General features: G+C 41.3%; 1 protein-coding gene across 1 annotated transcript in view; it reads right to left on the bottom strand.

The window, feature by feature from the left end:
- The window catches only part of CNOT1 (CCR4-NOT transcription complex subunit 1), a 105,039-nt gene that overhangs the window by 63,338 nt on the left and 17,428 nt on the right, over positions 1 to 24,273 (bottom strand). The window contains exons 3-12 of the mRNA XM_065416675.1: positions 14,846 to 14,953; positions 13,919 to 14,017; positions 12,485 to 12,553; positions 12,322 to 12,376; positions 11,656 to 11,859; positions 9,792 to 9,960; positions 2,418 to 2,544; positions 1,912 to 2,022; positions 1,136 to 1,306; positions 448 to 575 (exon numbers count right to left, since the gene is read on the bottom strand). Coding sequence (XP_065272747.1) covers positions 448 to 575; positions 1,136 to 1,306; positions 1,912 to 2,022; positions 2,418 to 2,544; positions 9,792 to 9,960; positions 11,656 to 11,859; positions 12,322 to 12,376; positions 12,485 to 12,553; positions 13,919 to 14,017; positions 14,846 to 14,953 — 1,241 coding nt within the window. The remainder of the gene's footprint in view (positions 1 to 447; positions 576 to 1,135; positions 1,307 to 1,911; positions 2,023 to 2,417; positions 2,545 to 9,791; positions 9,961 to 11,655; positions 11,860 to 12,321; positions 12,377 to 12,484; positions 12,554 to 13,918; positions 14,018 to 14,845; positions 14,954 to 24,273) is intronic.

A 24,273-nucleotide genomic window follows, 5' to 3' on the forward strand; every position in this document is an offset into this window, starting at 1 on the left:
AAGAAGAGCTGAAAATTATATATCTCCTCCATTGCCTGTAGTCGGCTCTCAGCATTTGTGTCTAGTGTTTCCCAGATATTTCTACTTCTGTAGAACACACCGAACTGCATCATAGAACCCTGTTCTTGAATAGAATACCTATATATTTTTAGAAGTGAAAAAGCACTCCCAAAACACATTAGTAGGAACTCTCCCAGACAGCTAAGGACACCAGTGGAAGGATCAACTGGCAGCATGCTTTACAAGTGTTACTATGGGCATACGTGGGAAGTGCTCTGATAATGCAAGAACCAAGCACTAATTATACACAAGATACTGAATGGCTCATCTGCTAAAATATGTGCGCAGCTAAAAACTCAAGTCATTTGAAAAACCCACATTTAACTGTCAAATTAGTCTTATCCTCCACTTATGAGAACATAAATCCAACTATGTGACCAGGTTTACCATGTGGCAATTTCTCGATTGTCATCCTCTGGTGGTGCTTTCAGGATGTCTGTGGCAACAGCGTGACAGGGATAGTCAGCAAAACAGAAGATCTCCGGGTTTATGAGGGAATGCTGGATGAAGGAGAGCTAGAACAAGTGTTCAGAAAAATCAGGTTAGATCTTCAGCAAAAGTTACATACCTTCTTTCTTCCTCAACCACCAGGAGAGAGATTTTCAGAAGGGGCTCAAAAGTTAGTGCGTGTGTTTTGCACCTCAGTTTGTACTGTATCCAGGACTTTAATCTTATTGTGTAACCAGGTTAAAGCCTTGGCACTACACAGTTATTGAACATAGTTCCAGTTCCATCTAGACTACAAACAGGAATAGTGTTGGTAACTGTTTTCCCGAACAAGGATGTGTGGTGCCCTTCAACTCAATGTGCTTTAATATCCCTTAAGCCTTCAGATAAACCAGTTATACAGTTGACTAGACTATACTATACTTAAGATGTGTGCTCGGGGTCTGCAGTCACTCCCAGACAGTCTTGCAAATTCATTCTTAGTTCTGGGATTAGTCTATTTACGTTAGTTTCACTACTGAATGATGTTCCTTACTACACAAAGATATTAAGCCAGTACAATTGTAACTGTTAAGCACATAAACTGCCCAGTACAATTAATTTGGCAACAGCTCCAAAATAAGCCTACCTGGCCCTCGGCATGTTTCCAAGGTCTGTATATGAGATCAACTGGGAAGACTTCCATGCCGAGCCCTCTTTGGATACCGTACACCACAATCTGCAGACCCTTGCTGTCACGAAGTTGAAACCCAGGGTGGTCCAGTTCATAGGTTACTTCCTTGAAGTTCAAGCTAGGATTCTGCAACCAGTAAAACAGGTTACCCAGCATCAAGATAACATCCATAAACATTCCTCAATACTTTCTCCAAGTGCACCAGGCCATCAATGATCATTAGTGCATTTCAATGGAAAAATTTCAGCACAAATAGTTAATAGTTTGGCTGAGCTGTAATTTAACTAAAAATAGGATCTTACAACAGAGTGTTAGACAAACTTAACTAGTGACATCGGAACCAGAAAAGATTACAGGCTCTGAATTCTGGCTAGGTGCTCCTCTCTTCCATGCAAGGTGCATAGTCCTTGAGGCAAAAGTGCTTATAAAGGTTTCTGTGATGAGGAATAGGGCATATTAGGATGTGTGGAAGATCGGAATAAACAGCATGGAATTGTCTTTTAAAAAAAAACAAAAAAAAACACTCAAGTTAGCCATTTTTGCACCTTTAGTTTCCTGTGGTATTATTTTGAGACATTTTTATTCAAGTGAAGCAATAAAGACATTTCAGTTCAGAAATGCTGGTATTCTACTCCTGAGGAGAGTATCCCAGAATTGACTACTGGTTGCTCTGAATACTAATTACAAATAGTCTATATTGATATATTACAAGCAAGAAGTCACAAACTTACCAGCTCTTTAAGAACATCAATCAAGACCTCCACATTCCAGGTATGGGCTTGCGTTCCATCGCTTTTATCTTTCCCATCACTCCAGATCCCACTGCCAGGAGCCGAAATAGACTGCAAATTAAATGCATCTGATCAGATACTAGTTAAACTTAAACAAGCGCCAGAAACCACAGCTTCAGAACATCCTGCATTATGAGCAAAATCAAGCCGTTAAGTAAGCTAGGAAGAAAGAGCTCTGCACTTTTAATAGCACCTTTCACCTAAGAATCAAAGCATTTTACAGACATGCCTCACTGTGATGCAATACCCCTCTGCAGAATAGGAATGAAATGTGAAGTGAAGAATACAAGTTAAGTGATTTGCTTAAGGTAACAGTAGTGGCAGAGCCAGAAATGGAATCCTGGAGCACCAACTCCCAGTGTCCCCAGCTTTAGTGACAAGTTCACTCCTCTCACTAAAATGTAAATGTACACTGTTTACTACCACTCTTCAATAAGACTACTCACTTGTAATGGAATACCCTCTGTCAACCCCGAATGAGTTCGAGCCATCATTCCCAAAACCCTGGCAACCTGGGCAGCTGTGACCTCCCGAACACCAAACTGCATGATTATGTTGCGACATTCTTCAACACTAAAAATATAACCAGAAGAAATAGACATTGATCACAGTACCAAAGCAGGTTTCACCATGACAACCAGCATAACACAAGAGGGACTTGAGTGCGATATTCTGATTAAAGGTAACAAACATTGAGACAAAAAGTTTGCAAAATCAGGTTGAAATAGCTTACAATAAGGAGTACGAGACTGCTTGGCTTTGCAATGTTTTCAGTTAGAAGGGTTCTGGCTTTCTAATTCGCACTACAGACACTCCCCGACTTACACAAGCGTTCCGTTCCGGAACGCCTTCTGTAACTCGAATTTTGCATAAGTCGGAAATGTATCTCCGACCATTACGAAAAAAACCCCTCCTATTTCTAGCTTATGGGACTTTTTCCGTAAGTGTGGATTTGTGTAAATCGGGTCTTGCCGGGGAGTGTCTATATTTATGTTAGGCCAAGAGGACTCTTGCAAACACTGGATTTCTATGTAAGTTTATACATAAACATATTTTGGGAAATTGCCATATATTCAACTCAAAACCATAGATCTCCACTAAGTAATAACCATGTGACCTGTATTTGACCACTGCATATAATTCATGCAAATTAAACTGTAGGATTTTGCTACTCTCAGCTCTCCATTAGACAGGAAAGGGGTCAAAAGACTACAGGTAGATTACTCATGAACACCATCTTAGGTTCTGACATAGTTGGAGTACTCAACCGTTACAGAAACTTCGTTAAGTACCACCCATCTGCAAGGGGTATTTGAGACCATGACTACATGCTTTGTGAGAAATTAACATGTATAAATTCACTCTATAGTTGTCAAATTTTCCTCAATTAGACCAAGATCATCTTAATATAACTACACAATGGAATTTCAACTCATGAAATATTTTAGCAGTTGACCTAACTTCAGGAACCAAATACAAAAGGCAAATTAAATGGTTTCCTACAGCTCAGGTCTTTATATCCTTCAAAGTTCATTTTACTCTGTGAAAATTTAGACAGTTACTTAGTGTATAGGAGCACAAGTGAAAATCTTTAATCTATGACTGACTCTATGAATACCTTTGATTTTTATCTGAACTGGGAAAATACTTATATTTATGCAGTTTATCTAAATTATTAAAACTAAGGTATTTTTAAACCAAAGTTATTTTCACCCATCTCTGGGTTTCAAACACTGCGGAGAGGTGTTTAAGGTATTCAGAAGAAATTTTTAAAGTGTAGAACGGTGTTCCCTCTAATTTTTCCCCCACACATGTGCAGAATGAATTTTGTTATGTGCACCAATAAGGTAGTGGTGTGACACATCACCTTCACATTGGTGCACATAAAATTCATGCGGTGGGGGTGGGGCCAAGGGGTTCAGCATGGGGAGGGGGCTCAGGGCTGGTGCAGAGGGTTGGTGTGCAGGGGTGTGAGGGCTCCGGCTGGGGATGCAGGCTCTGGGGTGGGGCCAGGGATCAGGGGTTTGGGGTGCAGGAGGATGCTCCAGTGGGGAGAGAGGACTCCCCCAGCTCTCTCCCCCCGCAGCAACATCTGGGCTTGGGGGGGGAGGGGGGGGAGGGGAAGGCGCCTCTCCCTGCTGCAGCAGCTCCAGGGCTGGGGCTGTGATAGGTCCTGTCTGGGGCTGAATTGGGGCTGCCCCTCCCCCAGCCAGTCCAGGGCTGAGTTGGGGCCCGGGGAGGGGCACCCCCATAGGTGCCGACCCCGTGGGTGCTCCAGGGCTAGAGCACCCACAGAGAGATTAGCAGGTGCTGCTGAGCAGCACCTACCGGCAGCCAAGCTCCACCCACCACCTCTCACCTGCTGACCAACTCCTCCTCCTCCCTAGTGCCTCCCGCCTGCTACAAACAGCTGTTTCTAGTGCGCACACCCCCACCCCCACCCAGCTAGAGGGGAAGTCGGTACCTATGGCATGCCCCTCCTCCAGCAGGCTGGTTGGGCGGGTTCCCTGAGTGCCTGCGCAGCACTGAATAGGCTGCTGTGCAGCCATACAGCTTACAGGGAACTTAGGTGTGGAATCATATGAGCCTTATGGCTTTTTATCAACATCTAACCACACATTAAATTTGGACTGAGCCAAATCTAAGTGTCCCTTTAAAACTGGCATTTGAGAACACTGCTGGTAGTGGCCATCTTGCTGAAGTTATTTGCAGGCTCCCATGTAATCACTGCACACTATCTTCCATCCTGCAATAATATGGGTTTAAAAACTGAAGTGAGTGAGCACAGATAATGGTAAGGGAGGAGAACAGAAAGACTTAGCATTCAAATCTGACAGACTTCAAACTAGATCCCAATTGCTTCTTCCACCTTCCTGGTGAGGGGTTAGGTGGGTTATTTGTATTACAGTACCACTGAGGAGCAGCACTGTACTAGATGCTGTACACACAGATCTTCAGTGTACCTTACATCACCTCTGGGGTGGGTTCACCAAATCTTTTGACCTGTTCTTCTGGAGTTTCTAATTATCAGAACTGCAGGTTCCACTTCTGGCTAAGAACCACAGGCAGACTCTTAGGGTGTGTCTATACAGCAAGCAGAAACCCATAGCAGCAAGTCTCAGAGACAGTCTACAGACCTGGGCTCATGCTATAGTGCTAAAAATTGCTGTGTAGACACTTGGGTGTGAGCTAGAACTTGGACTCAATCCCACCCCTGAGATTCAGAGCCCAAGCCTGAACATCTACACAGCTATTTTTTAAGTGCTGTAGAGAGCCCAAGTCTGTAGAACAGGACTCAGACTTTCTGCTTGCCATGCAGATGTACCCTCAGAACTTGTTCATAAGTGAAGTATGGCACATTAATGTGTTAATTGAAGGCAAGAGCAAGTATTGACCATACAAGTTCTTCACTTACAGTAAGAAACAAGAAGCCTGGCAGGTACTTGGTTCTGGGGCAGCTATAAGGATAATCATGCTATAAGGTATTGGCAGGGAAGCTGAGTAAGTTCTGCAGTATAGTCAAACAGTCCACTCCTTGACACTACTGCTCACAATGTTGCATGACTAAAAGCTTGATGCATGCAGCAAGTTAAACTGTTTGTGAAGCTCTTCCTGCCCAGCATTCTAAAACTCAATACCGATCTTCAATACCGATCTTCATTTGAACACTCACCTGTGTTTAAAGCTTGACAACTTGCATGAAAGGGAAATTCTAAAAACCTAAGAACATAAGAATGGCCATACTGGGTCAGACCAAAGGTCCATCCAGCCCAGTGTCCTGTCTACTGACAGTGACCAATGCCAGGTGTCCCAGAGGGAGTGAACCTAACAGGTAATGATCAAGTGATCTCTCTCCTGCCATCCATCTCCACCCTCTGACAAACAGAGGCTAGGGACACCATTCCTTACCCATCCTGGCTAATAGCCATTAATGGACTTAACCTCCATGAATTTATCCAGTTCTCTTTTAAACCCTGTTATAGTACTAGCCTTCACAGCCTCCTCAGGCAAGGAGTTCCACAGGTTGACTGCGCTGTGTGAAGAACTTCCTTTTATTTGTTTTAAACCTGCTGCCCATTAATTTCATTTGATGGCCCCTAGTTCTTGTATTATGGGAACAAGTAAATAACTTTTCCTTATTCACTTTCTCCACACCATTCATGGTTTTATATACTTCTATCATATCCCCCCTTAGTCTCCTCTTTTCCAAGCTGAAGAGTCCTAGCCTCTTTAATCTCTCCTTATATGGGACCCGTTCCAAACCCCTAATCATTTTAGTTGCCCTTCTCTGAACCTTTTCTAATGCCAGTCATCTCAAAAAAAGATATACGAGACCACATTCAAGATGTGGGCGTACCATGGATTTATATAAGGGCAATAAGATATTCTCCATCTTAGACTCAGACTCATAGACTTTAAGGTCAGAAGGGACCATTATGATCATCTAGTCTGACCTCCCGCATGATGCAGGCCACAAAAGCTGACCCACCCACTCCTGGAATAATTCTCTCCCAATAGGTCAATAACGTGCCATCGCTGGTAATTAGTAACAATGGTCAATGATGGGATATTAAAAGTTACTACAGAGAACTTTTTTCCGGAGGGTCTGGCTGGAGAATCTTGCTCGCATGCTCGGGGTTCAGCTGATCGCCATATTTGGGGTCGGGAAGGAATTTTCCTCCAGGGTAGATTGGCAGAGGCCCTGGAGGTTTTTCGCCTTCCTCCGCAGCATGGGGCAGGGGTCGCTTGCTGGAGGATTCTCTGCGACTTGAAGTCTTTAAATCATGATCTTATTTTCTATCCCTTTTTTAATGATCCCTAACATCCTGTTTGCTTTTTTGACTGCCGCTGCACGCTCTGTGGACGTCTTCAGAGAACTATCCACGATGACTCCAAGATCTCTTTCCTGATTAGTTGTAGCTAAATTAGGTCTCCCCCCCCCCCCAATCATATTATATGTATAGTTGGGGTTATTTTTTCCAAATGTGCATTACTTTACATTTATCCACATTAAATTTCATTTGCCATTTTGTTGCACAATCACTTAGTTTTGTGAGATCTTTTTGAAGTTCTTCACAGTCTGCTTTGGTCTTAACTATCTTGAGCAGTTTAGTATCATCTGCAAACTTTGCCACCTCACTGTTTACCCCCTTTCTCCAGATCATTTATGAATAAGTTGAATAGGATTGGTCCTAGGACTGACCCTTGGGGAACACCACTAGTCACCCCTCTTCATTCTGAAAATTTACCATTTATTCCTACCCTTTGTTCCCTGTCTTTTAAATCAGTTCTCAATCCATGGAAGGACCTTCCCTCTTATCCCATGACAACTTAAATTTACGTAAGAGCCTTTGGTGAGGGACCTTGTCAAAGGCTTTCTGGAAATCTAAGTACACTACGTCCACTAGATCCCCTTTGTCCACATGTTTGTTGACCCCTTCAAAGAACTCCAATAGATTAGTAAGACATGATTTCCCTTTACAGAAATCATGTTGACTTTTGCCCAACAATTTATGTTCTTCTATGTGTCTGACAATTTTATTCTTTACTATTGTTTCAACTAATTTGCCCAATACTGACCTTAGACTTACCAGTCTAAGTGCTGGGATCACCTCTCGAGCCCTTTTTAAATATTGGCGTTACATTAACTACCTTCCAGTCATTGGGTACAGAAGACGATTTAAAGGACAGTTTACAAACCATAGTTAATAGTTCCACAATTTCATATTTGAGTTCTTTCAGAACTCTTGGGTGAATGCCATCTGGTCCCGGTGACTTGTTACTGTTAAGTTTATCAATTAATTCCAAAACCACCTCTAGTGACCCTTCAAACTGTGACAATTCCTTCAGATGTGTCACCTACAAAGGACAGCTCAGGTTTGGGAATCTCCCTAACATCTTCAGCCATGAAGACTGAGGCAAAGAATTCATTTAGTTTCTCCACAATGACTATCGTCTTTAAGTGCTCCTTTTGTACCTCGATCGTCCAGGGGCCCACTGGTTGTTTAGCAGGCTTCCTGCTTCTGATGTACTTAAACATTACCACCCTTTGAGTTTTTGGCTAGCTGTTCAAACTCCTTTTTGGCTTTATTACATTTTTACACTTAATTTGGCAGTGCTTATGCTCCTTTCTATTTACCTCACTAGGATTTGACTTCCACTTTTTAAAAGATGACTATCTCTCACTGCTTCTTTTACATGGCTGTTAAGCCACGGTGGCTCTTTAGTTCTTTTACTGTGTTTTTTAATTTGGGGAATACATTTAAGTTGGGCCTCTATTATTGGGTCTTTGAAAAGTGTCCATGCAGCTTGCAGGGATTTCACTCTAGTCACTGTACCTTTTAATTTGTTTAACTAACCTCCTCATTTTTGCATAGTTCCCCTTTCTGAAATTAAATGCCACAGTGTTGGGCTGTTGAGGTATGCTTCCCACCACAGGAATGTCAAATGTTATTATGGTCACTATTTCCAAGTGGTCCTGTTATAGTTACCTCTTGGACCAGATCCTGCACTCCACTCAGGACTAAATCGAGAACTGCCTCTCTCCTTGTGGGTTCCTGTACCAGCTGCTCCAAGCAGCAGTTAAAGTATCGAGAAATTCTCTGCATTTCGTCCTGAGGTGACATGTTCCCAGTCAATATGGGGATAACTGAAATCCCCCACTATTATTGAGTTCTTTATTTTGATAGCCTCTCTAATCTCCCTTAGCATTTCATTGTCACTATCATTGTCCTGGTCAGGTGGTCAATAATAGATCCCTACTGTTATATTCTATTAGAGCATGGAATTACCATCCATAGAGATTCCATAGAACACGTGGATTCACTTAAGATTTTTACTTCACTTGATTCTACATTTTCTTTCACATTCAGTGCCAATCATCCCCCCGCCCCTGCATGACCTGTTCTGTCCTTCCAATATATTTTGTATCCCGGAATGACTGTTCCATTGCTTGTCCACACTCCACCAGGTTTCTGTGATGCCTACTATATCAATATCCTCCTTTAACAGGAGGCACTCTAGTTCACCCATATTATTTAGACTTCTAGCATTTGTTTACAAGCACTTTAAAAACTTGTAACTGTTTATTTGTCTGCCCTTTTCTGATGTGTCAGATTCTTTATGTGAATATTTCTCGTCTGATCTGGCCCAACCTTTATCCTCTTCCATCCTCTCAGAGACTAAAACCTGGAGATTCTCTATCAATAGATTCTCCTCTAAGAGAAGTCTCTGTCCGATCCACGTGCTCCTCTGCAGCAATTGGCTTTCCTCCATCTCTTAGTTTAAAAACTGTTCTGCAACCTTTTTAATGTTTAGTGCCAGCAGTCTGGATCCACTTTGGTTTAGGTGGAGCCCATCTCTCCTGTATAGGCTCCCCCCATCCCAAAAGTTTCCCCAGTTCCTAATAAATCTAAACCCCTACTCTCTACAACATCATCTCATCCACGCATTGCGACTCTGAAGCTCTGCCTGCCTACCTGGCTCTATGTGTGGAACTGGAAGCAAAGAACTAGAAGAAAGTGCATTATCTATGTATTTTCTGTAATAAGAAAATACGTCTGGATTGATAAGTGAATAGTTTACCTCTACTGCTTAGATGGGAATGTTCAACAGAAGGTAGTTTACATTTACAATCAGAAAATACACAACATACCATAAACCAAGAACAAGCGATCTTATGTTACTACTTGGTGTACAAAGATTAGTGTAGTTACTTTAGGTCTCCCTCTTTTCCTTTACCTCAGGGAAAAAGGGACTATTCCCAGGCAAGAGGACTGATGTGCACGCGCTCTCTCTCCACACACAGTTTTCCTACAAACCTTGTACAAAAGCCGTAGCCTACTTCTTGCATGAAGTCTGCCAGAGAGCTCTCCATCATTGTTTTGGCTATCCCTCCAGAATCAGGCAGGATCCTATCCATTAGGATGTCCCGTTTTTCAGGGTATAGAAGTGGTGCAAGCACCACGGGGCAACGCTCCTGGGGAAAATCTAAAAATGAGAATGAAGAGCATGTATTAAGATGCATTATAATGGCCTAATAAACAGGAAATTCTACAATACTACTTCCAGTCACAAATGACCATTAGGATTCTGTGTTTCTAAGTGCTTATGTTCAAATGAAGATTGTCTTGAAAAATACTATTACACATTGCCCCTGTAAAATGAAGGCTTTGAGCCTCCCTCAGGAAAGCTTCCAATTCCTGAAGAATTGAAGCTTTTAAATTTTTAGCCACTACAGTTGCAAAGAAAAGCTACCAAATGTAAGCTGAGAAAAATCACTGCATCTAGCCTACCAACATAGCTCCAGGTCCTCTATTGCTGTTTACAGCTTCCCCAAACTGCAGGAGCAGCATGAAATTGACAAGACTTCTACAGTTTCACTGCAGCGGCTTGGGAAAGCTACTAACTGCAGCAGAAACAGGTGCTAGAATTATTCCTGAGGGGACAACCAACCAAAAAGCACAGGTTGAAGAAGAATACAGTAGGAGAGAGCAGCTGTCCCCTTCCACCAGAAAGTATTGGGAATAGGGGGATCAGTGTGAGGTGCTCCTCTCCATTCTAGCAGGGACAGGTTTCAAGAGACAGATGCACCATGGGACAAGAGAAGGACGAATTTTATGTTTTGGGCTATTATGCCAGCAACCCATCCACAATAGGACAGATTAGCCCAGTGGGAGCCACCTAGGGGTTAGCCTTCCCTCAAAACAAGTTAGTTTGACTGCTTGTGTACTTTTGGGAGCATGTGGGGCAAGTTATTGGCTTGATTAAGGGAACAAATTCTCTAGAACAGACAATACTTAAGAGCATAAACTATAATGCAAAAAAAGCAGCTGTCTTGCTCTATTTATCTGTTTATACACACTGTATATCTAGTTCTTCTTAAAACTAAGGAGGAGTGAGGAAGGCCGGGAAGAAGAGGAGATTAAAGGAGTTCAAGTCAGGAATGCATGGCCCCTTTATTAAGAATATTTTGCCAGAAACGACCTCACCCACTGAAGACAAGGGAAATGTTATTTCATATACTACATTATTTCAACTGCCATAGCGTCACACAGAAAGAGGTAGTCTCCACAACATACATGGCATCAATAAAAAGTTCATATACAAAGCTATGTTCCCTGAAAGTTCCCATGAAAGTTCCCCTAAACTTGTTCCTGGAACTTATGTATTCTAGGACTTGCAGCAACAGACATTGATTTAACGTAAATATTGTGAAGCCTTAACTATATCCCGTCAATCCAGTTTCCCCTCATTTAGCATTCTGAAAAATTCCCTGTTTTAGAAAGATCATGTACTATGGATGTTCAAAGCTACAAATAGAAGAAAAATATACAACAAATGAACTTTTGCAACAGGACAGAAGTTCTCCACTATCTAAAGCCTGTTCATTTGGGTATCCCTAAAGAAAGGCTGCATACCCCTCAAATTCTGCAGATTCTTTTTAGTATAGTGCAATACTATGTTACCACATACCAATGGAAAGAAGATTCCAACTATTTCAAACCAGCACTATTAAGTGGTACACTGCAACAGAGTATTTGTTCTCAGTGGAATTAGCCTCATGAAACCTTATGCACTAAGCAGCCTATTACACCACCACACTGCTGCCACTGGAATGACAGGCTGCTGGTACATTATGACAGGCACTCAAACAGGCTTCCTGAATGGTGATGTTCTACTCACCTCTACGTAATGTTTTGAGGAAAGCGTCAATCTGTTCCTGTCCAACCCCAAAAGCTCCTTTCTGCCCAAAAAGGAGATGGGAGAGGAGGAGGTGCAGGACCTCTATTGCAATATCTTGGAAGCCACCTTCTTGATTTCCACTGACGTCTGCGTCAATGTAAGAACGCAGCAGATCTGGAAGTTTCTGTTTGATAAACTGGGCAGCTGTAAGAGGAGAAGAGAGGCTACAGTTAAAGCCCTGAAAGTTACTGTAAAAATGTACCTTAGTCAAAGACTTAATTTGGTTCTGTTGGTCATCCATTGCTCTGGGCATATTTAACACACACACACACACACACACACACACACACACACACACACACACACACACACACACCACACCACCTAAATAGTTGTCTACCATTGATAGACAACAATATCCTTTTCATGCTCTGTACCCCTCAGCCCCACCTTTAGTAGGCAAGAAAGACTTTGCAGTATGTCTGGAACAGACACGGCTATAGTGAATCAGAACTGGGGAAATGGGGGAGGAACAACTCCTGCTCCAGTGCCTATTGATTTCAACTGCAGAAGCAAACTCAAGTAACCCAGACCCTAAAGCATTGTCAGGATTGTTCTTAAGTTTGACAAGTCTTTGCTGTAGTATTTTGCAAACTCCTCACTTACCAAAACCTCGTAGATCTGAGCTGAAGGAGTTCAGTAAAGCAAGACCAAAAATCACCTGTGAACAAATGAGAGGAAAGTAAGAGTCTATCATGCATTTAATTTCAGTCAAGCTTTGTATTGTACAGACTTAACCAGCTAGTTTGGGAAACAAATGTTTACCCACCTCTTGAACTTTGCTTAATTTGATAACTTTACTCAGCTGGGCAAATAAATGGGGTGAAGGCTTTAGACTCTGAAACAGAATAAAGTATGAATTATTTATACGGATGGTCTAGCTTGTAGTGTGAAAGACAGCCTGCAGGAGAGGGAAATTTATTTGCAGGAAGGGAAGCCATTTTGCAGTAGACTAGCTCACAAAGCCTGAACAGGGCAGTCAAAAAAAAAAAAAAAAAAAAAAAAACCACACACACACACACACACACACACACACACAAGCAAAAGCTGCCATTTTCAGGAGTTCATATTAAGGTGACCCATGCTTGGTAGAAAGATTAAATCCACACATACTTCTCACAAGTTACCACTAGTTCAGTTACTAAGCCGTTGTTCTCAGGACCTCCCCCATGTCAACATAAATATAGAAGCACTAGGGACCTATTTTGTATTTTGATTGTTTTGAGGTCTAACACAAAATGTTCAAAATCACAAAAGTTTAACACTATTAAACCAGCTTAGTTTAATCAAGAGAAAGGCCCTTTCTAAAGTGGCTTGGACACTACTACAGTGCTTCTGTGAAAAGTGAGATGAGCAGTATGAGAATAAAGTTAGATATAGCAGACAGTGCAATCCCAGACTTCCACATGGACAACTAGCATTAGCTAATATCACATAAGGGAATACATAACACAAGGGAATACAGTTTAGACCCAACCTTAGGGTTTATAAAGAAAGGCTTAAACTCAGTAAATATTTTTTCATGAAAGTAGAGGTATGAGTCTTGCTTGGTTTTAAGTATTCCCATCAAGTGTTTGCAATCCAAACATTGCTGTATTATGGAATGTGTAAGAAGCTGAAATTGACTAATTTATATTTATTGTGGAAGCTTAAGTGAAGTACAGGGAGTGACAATAGATGAGAGTAAGACTATTCAGTTTTTAAAATTCTTGGTACTAGAAAAGACAAGAGTTTGTTTTAAGAGATTAAATCCCAGTAAATACAAACACGGAGGGTATAAACAACTATAAAAAAAGCAAGGCCAATGAGGATTTCAGGCAACAAGGGAAGCATGTCATGTCCTACTCTGGTTAAGGATCCTGTTCTTGAAGCTAAAAAACTGTCCTCAATCCTTGTGCACGAGCACCCATCAAAGTCTAGAAAATAGCAGCTCCTGAAGGGTAAAAGTAGATAATTTCCTTTCTATGGGTTAATCCATTTCCCCTCCAACTCTAGCAAAACCTCTGTCACACTCCTCTTGTGCTGGATTTTTAGTCTGCTAGTGCAGTTACACACTGAATGAATGCTACTGCCTTGTTTGACAAGTTTTCCTGTTTCAAAAGCCATTTTAAATATAACTCATTGAAAACATTCTACATAATTCCACAATAAAATAGAGACTTATTTTTCCATGACTGACCCTTTTAAAACAGGGTATACAAACCTTCTGATAGTGCAATGGATTGTCAATGGCGTAGGACAGCGTCGAGATAAAGTTTGGCTTTGTAATCAGCGACGCACACTCCTGGATCAGAAACTGAGTCTGAAAAGAACAAGGCAACTGTAAATCTGCTATTGCTTTGACATATTGCATCTGTATTTAAGTTATCACTTTACTTTTCACTCCACAGCCACAGTAGCAATAACCCAGTCAGATTTTAGAGTGCTTCAGATTTTGAATTCAGTATTTTGTACCAAGAAACAGAAGGGGACAGACTAGTGTCCATCAGAATTTGACGGTTTCCTTGTCATTAAAGTTTAGGTTTTAATATTTGCCAGACTAGACAAGCTAGCCAAACACAGTTTCTCAGTCACCTGGCAAAGTAAACTTGATGTGCAAGTCTGGTACTTTATTTCACTTGTCTTAGGCTCCTACAGATGTTAGCATAGATAGTGTCTGTATGCACAACAAATAGGAGCATAGTATGCTAAATTAAGCAATGTTTCTCAAGAGATTTTAGAAAAGAATGGAGGTTAAGCCAGGAAATAGGTGTGCCCCAAAAGTCTAAATAGTTTGGAAGTGTGTAAGATAGTTGCTCATTGTATTACTAGCTTGGACTAAGCTTTAAAAAAGTAAGGGATGTTTTAAGAAGGTACTGCCTGGGGCAAAAAAAAAGAGAGTGGGGACAACACACTTTAGTAGCAGGTTTTCTAAGTCAATTCTTTAAAAGAGACACTCAGTAATTCCACCTTCTTGCTAGTTTAGAGAGCCAACAAAAGGAGCTGTAATTCAAAAACTCTGCATGGATATTTTCCACCAATTAACTGAAGACTATAACCTGTACCCTGCCTTTGTGCTTAAAATGGCCTGAGAGCTTTGCAATAAGCCAATTAAAAGTATAATTAGTGATTGTCCAAGTGCAGAATTTACCTGATGGAAATCTTTGCCACTGCTTTTACCATCGCCACTGAAATCCACATGCGAGAATAGACAGCGTAGTAAATGCCTGTCTGCCTCGGGACCGTGCCGATTCACAATCTGAAAGACCAAGAACAAACCATCTAGAAAACATCCAACAATTTTGATGGAAAGTTGTCACACAATGATGGGGCACCAGTACTTTGGTTACTGTAGTAATTTCACTACTTTGTACAACGGAATACTCAAGTTCAAATAGGAGGCAGAGGATCCAAGAGTTTAGTAATTAATTCTCAATACCCCGTGAAGTAAGGGTTAACCCCATTGGGGATGGAAAGACCGAATCAAAGCAGTAAAATCATGACAGGAACAGAACCCCAATCTCTTAACTCCAAGTTGTAGTCTTTGATCATGCTTCTGCCCACATTAAGGCACACTAGTTTAAGCACTCAACTTGTTTGTTTTTGAGAAAGGAACCGGTACATAAGGGAATTCCCAGGGTGGTGGATAATGATTTTGATTTAAATTTGATTTTTTTGATAAAATGCTTTGGGGGGGGGCGGAATCTATCTAAAGATAGTTTTAATTAAGATATTTGAGCTATAATGTATCTCATCATGGAATAGGGATTATAAATTCTAATTCTATAGTATGAAACAATATATTCATGTAATGGTTAAGAAAAGTTTTGTAAATGAGTTCCAACAGTTCATGGATTAGGGACCCAAATTTATGGGGTTCCAGGGGGTTCTGTATAGATTTAGAAGATTGTTGAGGCAGAATAGATCTGGACAAGGAGAAGAAGTCTGGAGATAAATGTGAGACGGGAGGGACAGGCAGTAGAAACAAAAGTGAAACTGTTTGAGCAGCATATTCCAAAAGTCTTGAGGTCTTTCTGAGTGTAGCCTTCATTGATTTGAAATCTACCATACCATTCTCTCACTCGAAGGGAAAACCTATAATGGCAGCAGGCCATAAAAGAGACCCAGTTTGGGAATATTTTAATGAAGTTCCTCTACCTGTGGGTAAGACAGGCATGTGTTCAAAATGCAAACAATGCAAGAAATGCAAGGCCTGGTTGCCCGAATGAAACATCATGAGAAGTGTTCCTTCTCAGGAGGAAGCTGCATTGAAGATGATGAAAGGAACATGTCTGAACATGCAGGATCTTCAGGTTGGTAAACTTTTTTATTTCATACTTCTTTCTTAAGGACTGCCTGTCTTCCTTCTGGACTATTCTTGAATTCTCATGAACAAAAAAAATATATATATATAGTTGTTACTCTATGATACTACCATTTTAGATGCAGTTGTGATAAAAATAAATAGCTGAAATACGCAGATCTTTTTACAATAGCACCTTTAAAGTAGTACTGAGTGTCAATGAATGCAATGAGTAATACTAAATGAGCAGTATGGTAATAATTAAGTAACTGCATTGACTTATTTTGTTTAGGAGAATCCATCCTCTACATACAGGATTCTGAAGACTATCCACCTTCAAGGTCACCATCATTTTCTATAGTTTCAGAGTTATCCACCAATGATAGTGTTTCAGTCACATCATGTATGTCACTGAGTCACTGTCATAACTATAAAGGGAAGGGTAACAGCCCTCCTGTGTACAATACTATAAAATCCCTCCTGGCCAGAGACTCCAAAATCCTTTTACCTGTAAAGGGTTAAGAAGCTCAGGTAACCTGGCGGACACACGACCCAAAGGACCAATAAGGGGACAAGATACTTTCAAATCTTGGGGGGGGGGGGAGGCTTTTGTTTGTGCTCTTTGTTTTGGTGGAGTTCGCTCTTGGGACTAAGAGGGACCAGACATCAATCCAGCCTCTCCAAATCTTTCTGAACAAGTCTCTCCTATTTCAAACTTGTAAGTACAGCCAGGCAAGGCGTGGTAGTTTTATCTTTGTTTTCTCAACTTGTAAATGTACCTTTTACTAGGGTGTTTACCTCTGTTTGCTGTAACTTTGAACCTAAGGCTAGAGGGGGGTCCTCTGGGCTCTTTAAGTTTGATTACCCTATAAAGTTATTTTCCATCCTGATTTTACAGAGATGATTTTTACCTTTTTCTTTAATTAAAAGCCTTCTTTTTAAGAACCTGATGGATCTAAAAAACAGGGAAAATCAAAGGGGGTTGGATCTTGATCCACCAGGAGTTGGTAGGAGAGAGGAGGGGGGATGGTTAATTTCTCCTTGTTTTAAGATCCAAGGGGTTTGGATCTGTATTCACCAGGGAATTGGTGAAGAGTCTCTCAAGGCTACCCAGGGAAGGGAATTAGCACATTGGGAGTGGTGGCAGCGGACCAGATCTAAGCTGGTAGTTAAGCTTAGAAGTTTTCATGCAGGCCCCCACATCTGTACCCTAAAGTTCAGAGTGGGGAAGGAGCCTTGACAGCCACAGTATATCACCTGTAGCAAAAAGAAAAAAAGTCTCCATCATCCAGAAACAACCATAGATAAGTTTGTGATAAGAACCAGCAGATTACAAAAAGAGGTAATTGATGAAAAAAATTGCCCAGTTTGTTTATGCAACAAACTCTCCTTTCCGTATGACTGAGAACCCACACTTCATTAACATGGTTCAGTCATTAAGACCAGGATACAGTCCACCCAACAGAGCAGATGTCACAGGCAAATTGCTGGATAAAGTGTATGAAAGAGAAATTGAGCAGTGTGCAAAAGGTCTAGAGGGTGAAATTGTTAACCTGAGTCATGATGGGTGGAGCAATGTCACACAATGATCCTGTTGTATGTGCTTGTGTGACAGAGGAAGGGAATGTATCTCTTGTTTCTGTAAGGAAGACATCAGGAAATGCACACAGCAGAATACTTACAAGTAGAAGCAGTAAAAGCCTTAAACTGGGGGAAAATGCAAATGTCTAGTAAGCAGCTTGGTCACAGACAATGTTGCAAACGTATCCAAGATGAGAAGAAATTTAGAAGAGTCCCAAGCTAACATACGGTTGCAGTGCTCATTTGATCCACCTCCTAGCCAAAGACTTCAGTGTTCCAGAAATAAAGGCTAATGTTGAAATTGCAAAATACTTCTGTAACAACCACTCTGCAGCAGCTGCTCTAAAAAAAGTGGGAGGAACCAAGCTAACTCTCCCACAAGATGTGCGATGGAACTCAGTTGTGGACTGTTTTGAGAACTATATCAAGAACTGGCCTAATCTGATGACAGTTTGTGAACAAAATCATGAAAAAATAGACTGCACTGTCATAGCCAAAGTTCTCAACATTGGGCTTCAGAGAAATGTTGAACACATGCTGAGTACCCTGAAGCCTATTTCTGTAGCGTTGAACAAAATGCAGGGAAATAACTGTTTTATTGCGGACGCTGTTGAAATTTGGAAGGAACTGAGTGAGATCTTAAAAAGAGAAATATGCAATGACAATTAAATTACAAGCATTAAAAGAACGAATGAGACAAGCACCATCTCCAGTTCATTTTCTTGCAAATATTCTCAATACTCGGTACCAGGGTCAAACCTTAACTGCTGAAGAAGAGGACTTTGCTGGATGTCCATATCCTAGCCATCACCCCTCCATAATGCCAACTATAATAAACTTCAGCGCTAAGGGTGAACCGTTCAAGAAATATATGTTTGCTGATGTTTCAAAGAAAGTCACACCAGTGAGCTGGTGGAAGTCACGTAAGCACTTGGATTCAGAGACTGTTGAAGTGATAATCTCACTTTTAACAGCAGTAGTTTCTTCTGCCAGAGCAGAAAGAATATTTTCTTCTTTTGGACTAATTCATTCCAAATTGAGAAATCGTTTGGGACCTGAAAAAGCAGGAAAGCTTGTTTTTCTTTTCCAGATTATGAACAAACAGGAAAAGGAAGGTGAAGATGACGGAGTTAGCTGCAAAAGCCAGTATTTTAAGTTTCTCATGTTGACCTGGCTGACAGTCTATTTAATTTTTAGGGTTTTTTTAAAAATATTTCATTTAACTATTTGAGTTAAAACAATTTTACCAAAAACAAATCTTGAAAGTTCTAAAAACTTGAAAGTTTAACTAAATTCAAAAATTCATATGCTTGTTTTGTTAAAATAATATGTTTGCTGATGAAGAAAAAAATCCAGAATACATAATAATGTTGTTTTAGTTAAAAAAAACCATTTAAATGTCTGTCTGGTGATGTTCACCTCCCAGTACAGCATGGCAAGAAAATCCTCCAAATATTAATATTAACCTGTTGAATTGGAGATAGTTCACCTCAGAATGACTTCGTAAACATCTGCTTCAATTACTTATTTGGTTATTTCATTTACCAAAATCATTCATTTTCTGATTATAGCTGTAAAACTAATCTGAAAAGTTTTCAAAATAAATCACTTTAAAAATGTATAGTGTGTACCTTCTAAAAATGAAATCTACATCTTGTGAAGAATATGTATTAAGGTTATAACAAACAAGAATGCACTTTTATTTAGAAATCCATGATTAAATCGAGTCTTCCTGACTAGTGATTTAAATCATGATTTAAAATCAAATCCACCCTGGGAATTCCCTTAACATCCTAATGTGCCAAAACCTCTACCCCGATAGAATGCTGTCCTTGGGAGCCAAAATTTTTTACCACGTTATAGGTGAAACTGAGTTATATTGAACTTGCTTTGATCCGCTGGAGTGCACAGCCCCGCCCCCCCGGAGCACTGCTTTACCGCGTTATATCCGAATGCATGTTATATCGGGGTAGAGGTGTATTTAGTTATCCTGATGCCACTAATCTGCACTGTGCCAAGTGACAGTTGGGAGAGCCAAGGTGGTGAGAGCAGTGTTTCAGCGCCAACACATGGGAGAATCTCTACAGTTATCTAGACAGTCTGCAGAACTGAAAAGTGTTCTGGCACTTAGAGGGATAGCTCAGTGGTTTGAGCATTAGCCTGCTAAACCGAGGGTTGTGAGTTCCATCCTGGAGGGGGCCACTTAGGGGTCTGGGGCAAAATCAGTACTTGGTCCTGCTAGTGAAGGCAGGGGGCTGGACTCGATGACCTTTCAGGGTCCCTTCCAGCTCTATGAGCTAGGTATATCTCCATATATTTATTCTGTCAGATACCAACACAGGAAACCAAAAAGATTGTTTTACAAATTAATTGAACTTTTGACAGTCAGTGACCCACCTAAATTGTAATGTTTCATCTAGTAGCATGCTAGAGCCAGATTTGACCTGGTTTGACCGTTAACACTAGGAGGTCCCCAACCTGTGACAATGCACTAGTACCTCAATTCTTTTATTTGGAAGAAGGGGGAAATCAGGGTAAAGGGAGTATACAAGGGAGCAAGGAAACAAAGTAAGAGTCTTAACTCCAGGAAGTGCTAAAATGAATTTTTGACTCATTAAGATAGGGTGCCAAGATTATAGGCCATTTTGAAAGTAAACAAGCATCAGATCTTTGACATGTCCTTCAGTCTAGTCCACTATTTTTCTTGCTATAGTTCTTAAAACCGTGGAAATACTCATTCAGCATGGTCTTTTGCACATCCTGTTTTAAATAGCTTAGGGCTTGGCTACACCGGCACTTTATACCGCAATAAAGCCTCCCAGAGCGCTCTACCTTACTCCCCGTCCACACTGGCAAGGCACAGAGCACTCTGACTCCCTGGCTAGAGGGCTCCTGGTACTCCACCTCCAGGAGAGGGATAACAGCTGTTGTGTATTGGCTGAGACGCCCCAAGGCCAGTGTAAACAGGGAGTTAAGTTACAGCGTTGACTGACCGACCTCCAGAAACGTCCCATAATCCCCTTAAGTCAAGTGGCCTCTCTTCTCTTCGTTGTGAAATCAGCTGAGGAATGCGGAAGTGCCTTTTCAGAGCTCCGTTTCAGACAATGGCTGCTGCAGCAGGGCAAAGCAAATGCTTAAGGAGTGAGAGAGAGAGAGAAAGGCAGGGGGGCTAGGGGCATCTGAACTTACAAAACAGCGTGCTGACACTCAGCACCCCAAAAACCCTCTCCCCCCCCCACATACAAACACACTTCACCCCATCCCCTCATTTGAAAAGCGTGTTGCAGCCACTTGAACGCTGGAATAGCTGCCCATAATGCACTGCTCCCAATGCGCTGCAAATGTGGCCATGCCAGTGCGCTTGCAGCTGTCAGTGTGGACAGACTGGAGCGCTGTCCGTAGTGCACTCTCCGAAGGCGGGTTTAACCCAAAGCGCTCCACAGCTGCAAGTGTAGTCATGGCCTTAGTTTAAACTAACTTGGGAATTATCTATATAACACACAGAAGAAATCTATCTAAAAGCACAGGGTTAAGAGGAATCTTGGGGATTCAGCTCTCACTTACATCCCACTTTACCCCCACATCCCATAAAACTGCAGCTGTCTTGACACCTGTTCAAGCTTCTAGCCTCTTCCCCTCAGCACAGTCATACAGAGGGACAGTTCTGTAGTGTCAACTCTGCCCTTGCACTACTAGCCATATACTGAGCTCCATAAAGCCAGCATGCTGCACCACATCCTTCCGATCAAAAGCCCTTCTGGATTCACTATCACTACACACCCATATCTATGGTGTTGAACTACACACAGACTGGAACGAGTGTAAGTTATCAGTGCCCCACTGTTCTCCCTACTACCTTAATAAACCCCTACATACTAGGGTTTTCTGTAATCTGAGTTAGGCTCTCACTGATCAGCAAGCTTTTCGGCATAGATTTTATATCAGACAGCTGTGGCAGAGGTCTCTGCACCAACATTTCCCCCTCCAATATTAATCCATTTATACCTAAACTGAAGAATTAAAACTAGTTTGTCAAAAAGAACAGGAGTACTTGTGGCACCTTAGAGACTAACAAATTTATTAGAGCATAAGCTTTCGTGGGCTACAACCCACTTCTTCGGATGCATATAGAGTGAACCATATATTGAGGAGATATATATACACACACATACAGAGAGCATGAACAGGTGGGAGTTGTCTTACCAACTCTGAGAGGCCAATTAAGTAAGAGAAAAAAAAAATCTTTTGAAGTGATAATCAAGATGGCTCAGTACAGACAGTTTGATAAGAAGCAAGTGCAAGTGCACACTTGCTTCTTATCAAACTGTCTGTACTGAGCCATCTTGATTATCACTTCAAAAGATTTTTTTTTTTTCTCTTACTTAATTGGCCTCTCAGAGTTGGTAAGACAACTCCCACCTGTTCATGCTCTCTGTATGTGTGTGTATATATATCTCCTCAATATATGGTTCACTCTATATGCATCCGAAGAAGTGGGTTGTAGCCCACGAAAGCTTATGCTCTAATAAATTTGTTAGTCTCTAAGGTGCCACAAGTACTCCTGTTATTTTTGCGGATACAGACTAACACGGCTGCTACTCTGAAATTTGTCAAAAAGCACAGCATCAATAGTTCATTCATTATCATAATCAATTCATTAGCTACTTTGCAACAGGTCTCCTAGCCATCACAGCAACTTAGTAAGGTTGTGGTATACGGTCTTTAAAGCCCACCTTACTCTTGTCTTGTGTTTCTAAGGTCTTGGCTACTAAACAGCTCAAGTCCAGGCCCTTGCTGTTTTAACTACCTTGAGCTTCTTTTACACATAATTTGTTAGCTATTGCTACTTATAACTATTTCCTTCCCCAAGTTTAAAAAAAAAAGTGGCATAGTTATCTAAAGTCACCTGCCCCATTACAAGCCCAGTCAGTAATAGAATGAGCAGAATCTGCTACCACCATCACCCTGTCATTACCTCCAAGCACTAAATTATGAAAGAGAAATAGTGTATAAATACATTTCAGTAGTCTAGCCTACTCAGTTTCCATGGTCTATTTCCTTACCCTCCCATTTTACTTATTTCCACATGCTTCTCTTTTAATAGGTTTCTTTGTTTATGCAATAGGACAGAGTAGTACTGCCATCTATTCAAGAGTAATTACCCCACTCCATGACTGTGAGGACCTCCCAGCAGGTCACGCTCACACAGGAGAATTAGAAGTCCAGATGTGTTTACAGTACACCAAAAGCCTCAGATGAATTGTTGAGAGTGAATCGGTCAATCCAGGCTTCAGAATGCATCTAGAACTTTGGGCAATCCAAATCACTTAAGTATTGGTACTCAGACTTAGGCCTTGGCTACAGTCGCGGATTCACAGCGCTGTGAATCCGCGAGTGTAGTCGCGCCGCCAGCGCTGCGAGAGCTCTCTCGCAGCGCTGCAAGTACTCCATCTCTCCGAGGGGAATAGCTTGCAGCGCTGCGAGGGAGCGTGCAGCGCTGCAGGCGCTGATTACACTGGCGCTTTACAGCGCTGCACTCAGGGGGGGTGTTTTTTCACACCCCTGAGCGCAGCAAGTGCAGCGCTGTGAATTGCCAGTGTAGCCAAGGCCATAGCTACCACGCCTCTGTCCCAGACTTGAAGGCAGTTACTATCCCCTGGCTCTTCAGTGTGCTATACCAAATAAACCTGTGGACTCAACTGAGTTACTAAAGATTGGCTTTTCCTATGAGTATCCATATTAAAGTCACCATTACAATTTCACCACTATACTAACTAGCATCCATGAACTGACAGCATGAGAATTAGGCTGTTCCCTCATTTAGATGTTGTATTTCCTACTGTGAGGTACATTTCTGTGCAGGGTAAAGGAAAATTTATTCTCCTTTCTCCCCCCGTGTCGGCCTATGGAGAGAAGAACTCTGACTTAAATGCATTCTAGTACCTTTCAACCAGGACTACATTCACTTAAATTTTTCCTCAAGAAAGAATTTAGAATAATTGCCAGTTTGGGTCAATGATTCCTGTTACAGGACAATTTATAGTAGAGAGTCAGTCTACTTGTTCATACAGTGAATTTATAAAAACAGAAGACCACTGTACTACATCAAGTATCTGCCTGGCTGACTGCCAGCGGCAAGTTCACTACTGCCTACTCAGCAACATAGGTTAGAGTAGAGCTTTGTTTTGTAGCATCTTATACAAATAGTTCAGCAATAAAAATATCTAAGTAGACATTAAATCAGATTACAGATGGATTTTCAGGAAAAGAGGTGGGCACTGTTTAAGTAACAGCAACATTTAATTTGGGTGAATTTGAAGGAAGTTATATGAAACATTAAGATTGTTATTACAATCACTTTTTTGGCAAAATCCAAAATTTAACACTACAGCTATGTTCTAGGAGCCAGCTATCCCAGGGACAATGATCACAGACACATTCAATAGTTCAAAGGCTTTCCTTTGTGGCATGCAGCTTGAAAAATTAAAGTGATCTGCATTAGAAATAGGATTGGTAGCACCACATTTTCATATCAATTAAACAGAAGGTGTTGTTTATGGTGGAACCTTAAAAACCACTTGATGAATATTTGAGTACATGAAAGACAGGCCCCCTAGATAAAAATCGAAGTTTTAGACTAGCAGCAACTTAGCAAGCTTTTGTGTTTTCAAAGTCACCACTGTAGTTTATCGTGC

This window comes from Emys orbicularis, chromosome 14, assembly GCF_028017835.1.
Source record: "Emys orbicularis isolate rEmyOrb1 chromosome 14, rEmyOrb1.hap1, whole genome shotgun sequence".
NCBI classification, from domain to species: domain Eukaryota; kingdom Metazoa; phylum Chordata; order Testudines; family Emydidae; genus Emys; species Emys orbicularis.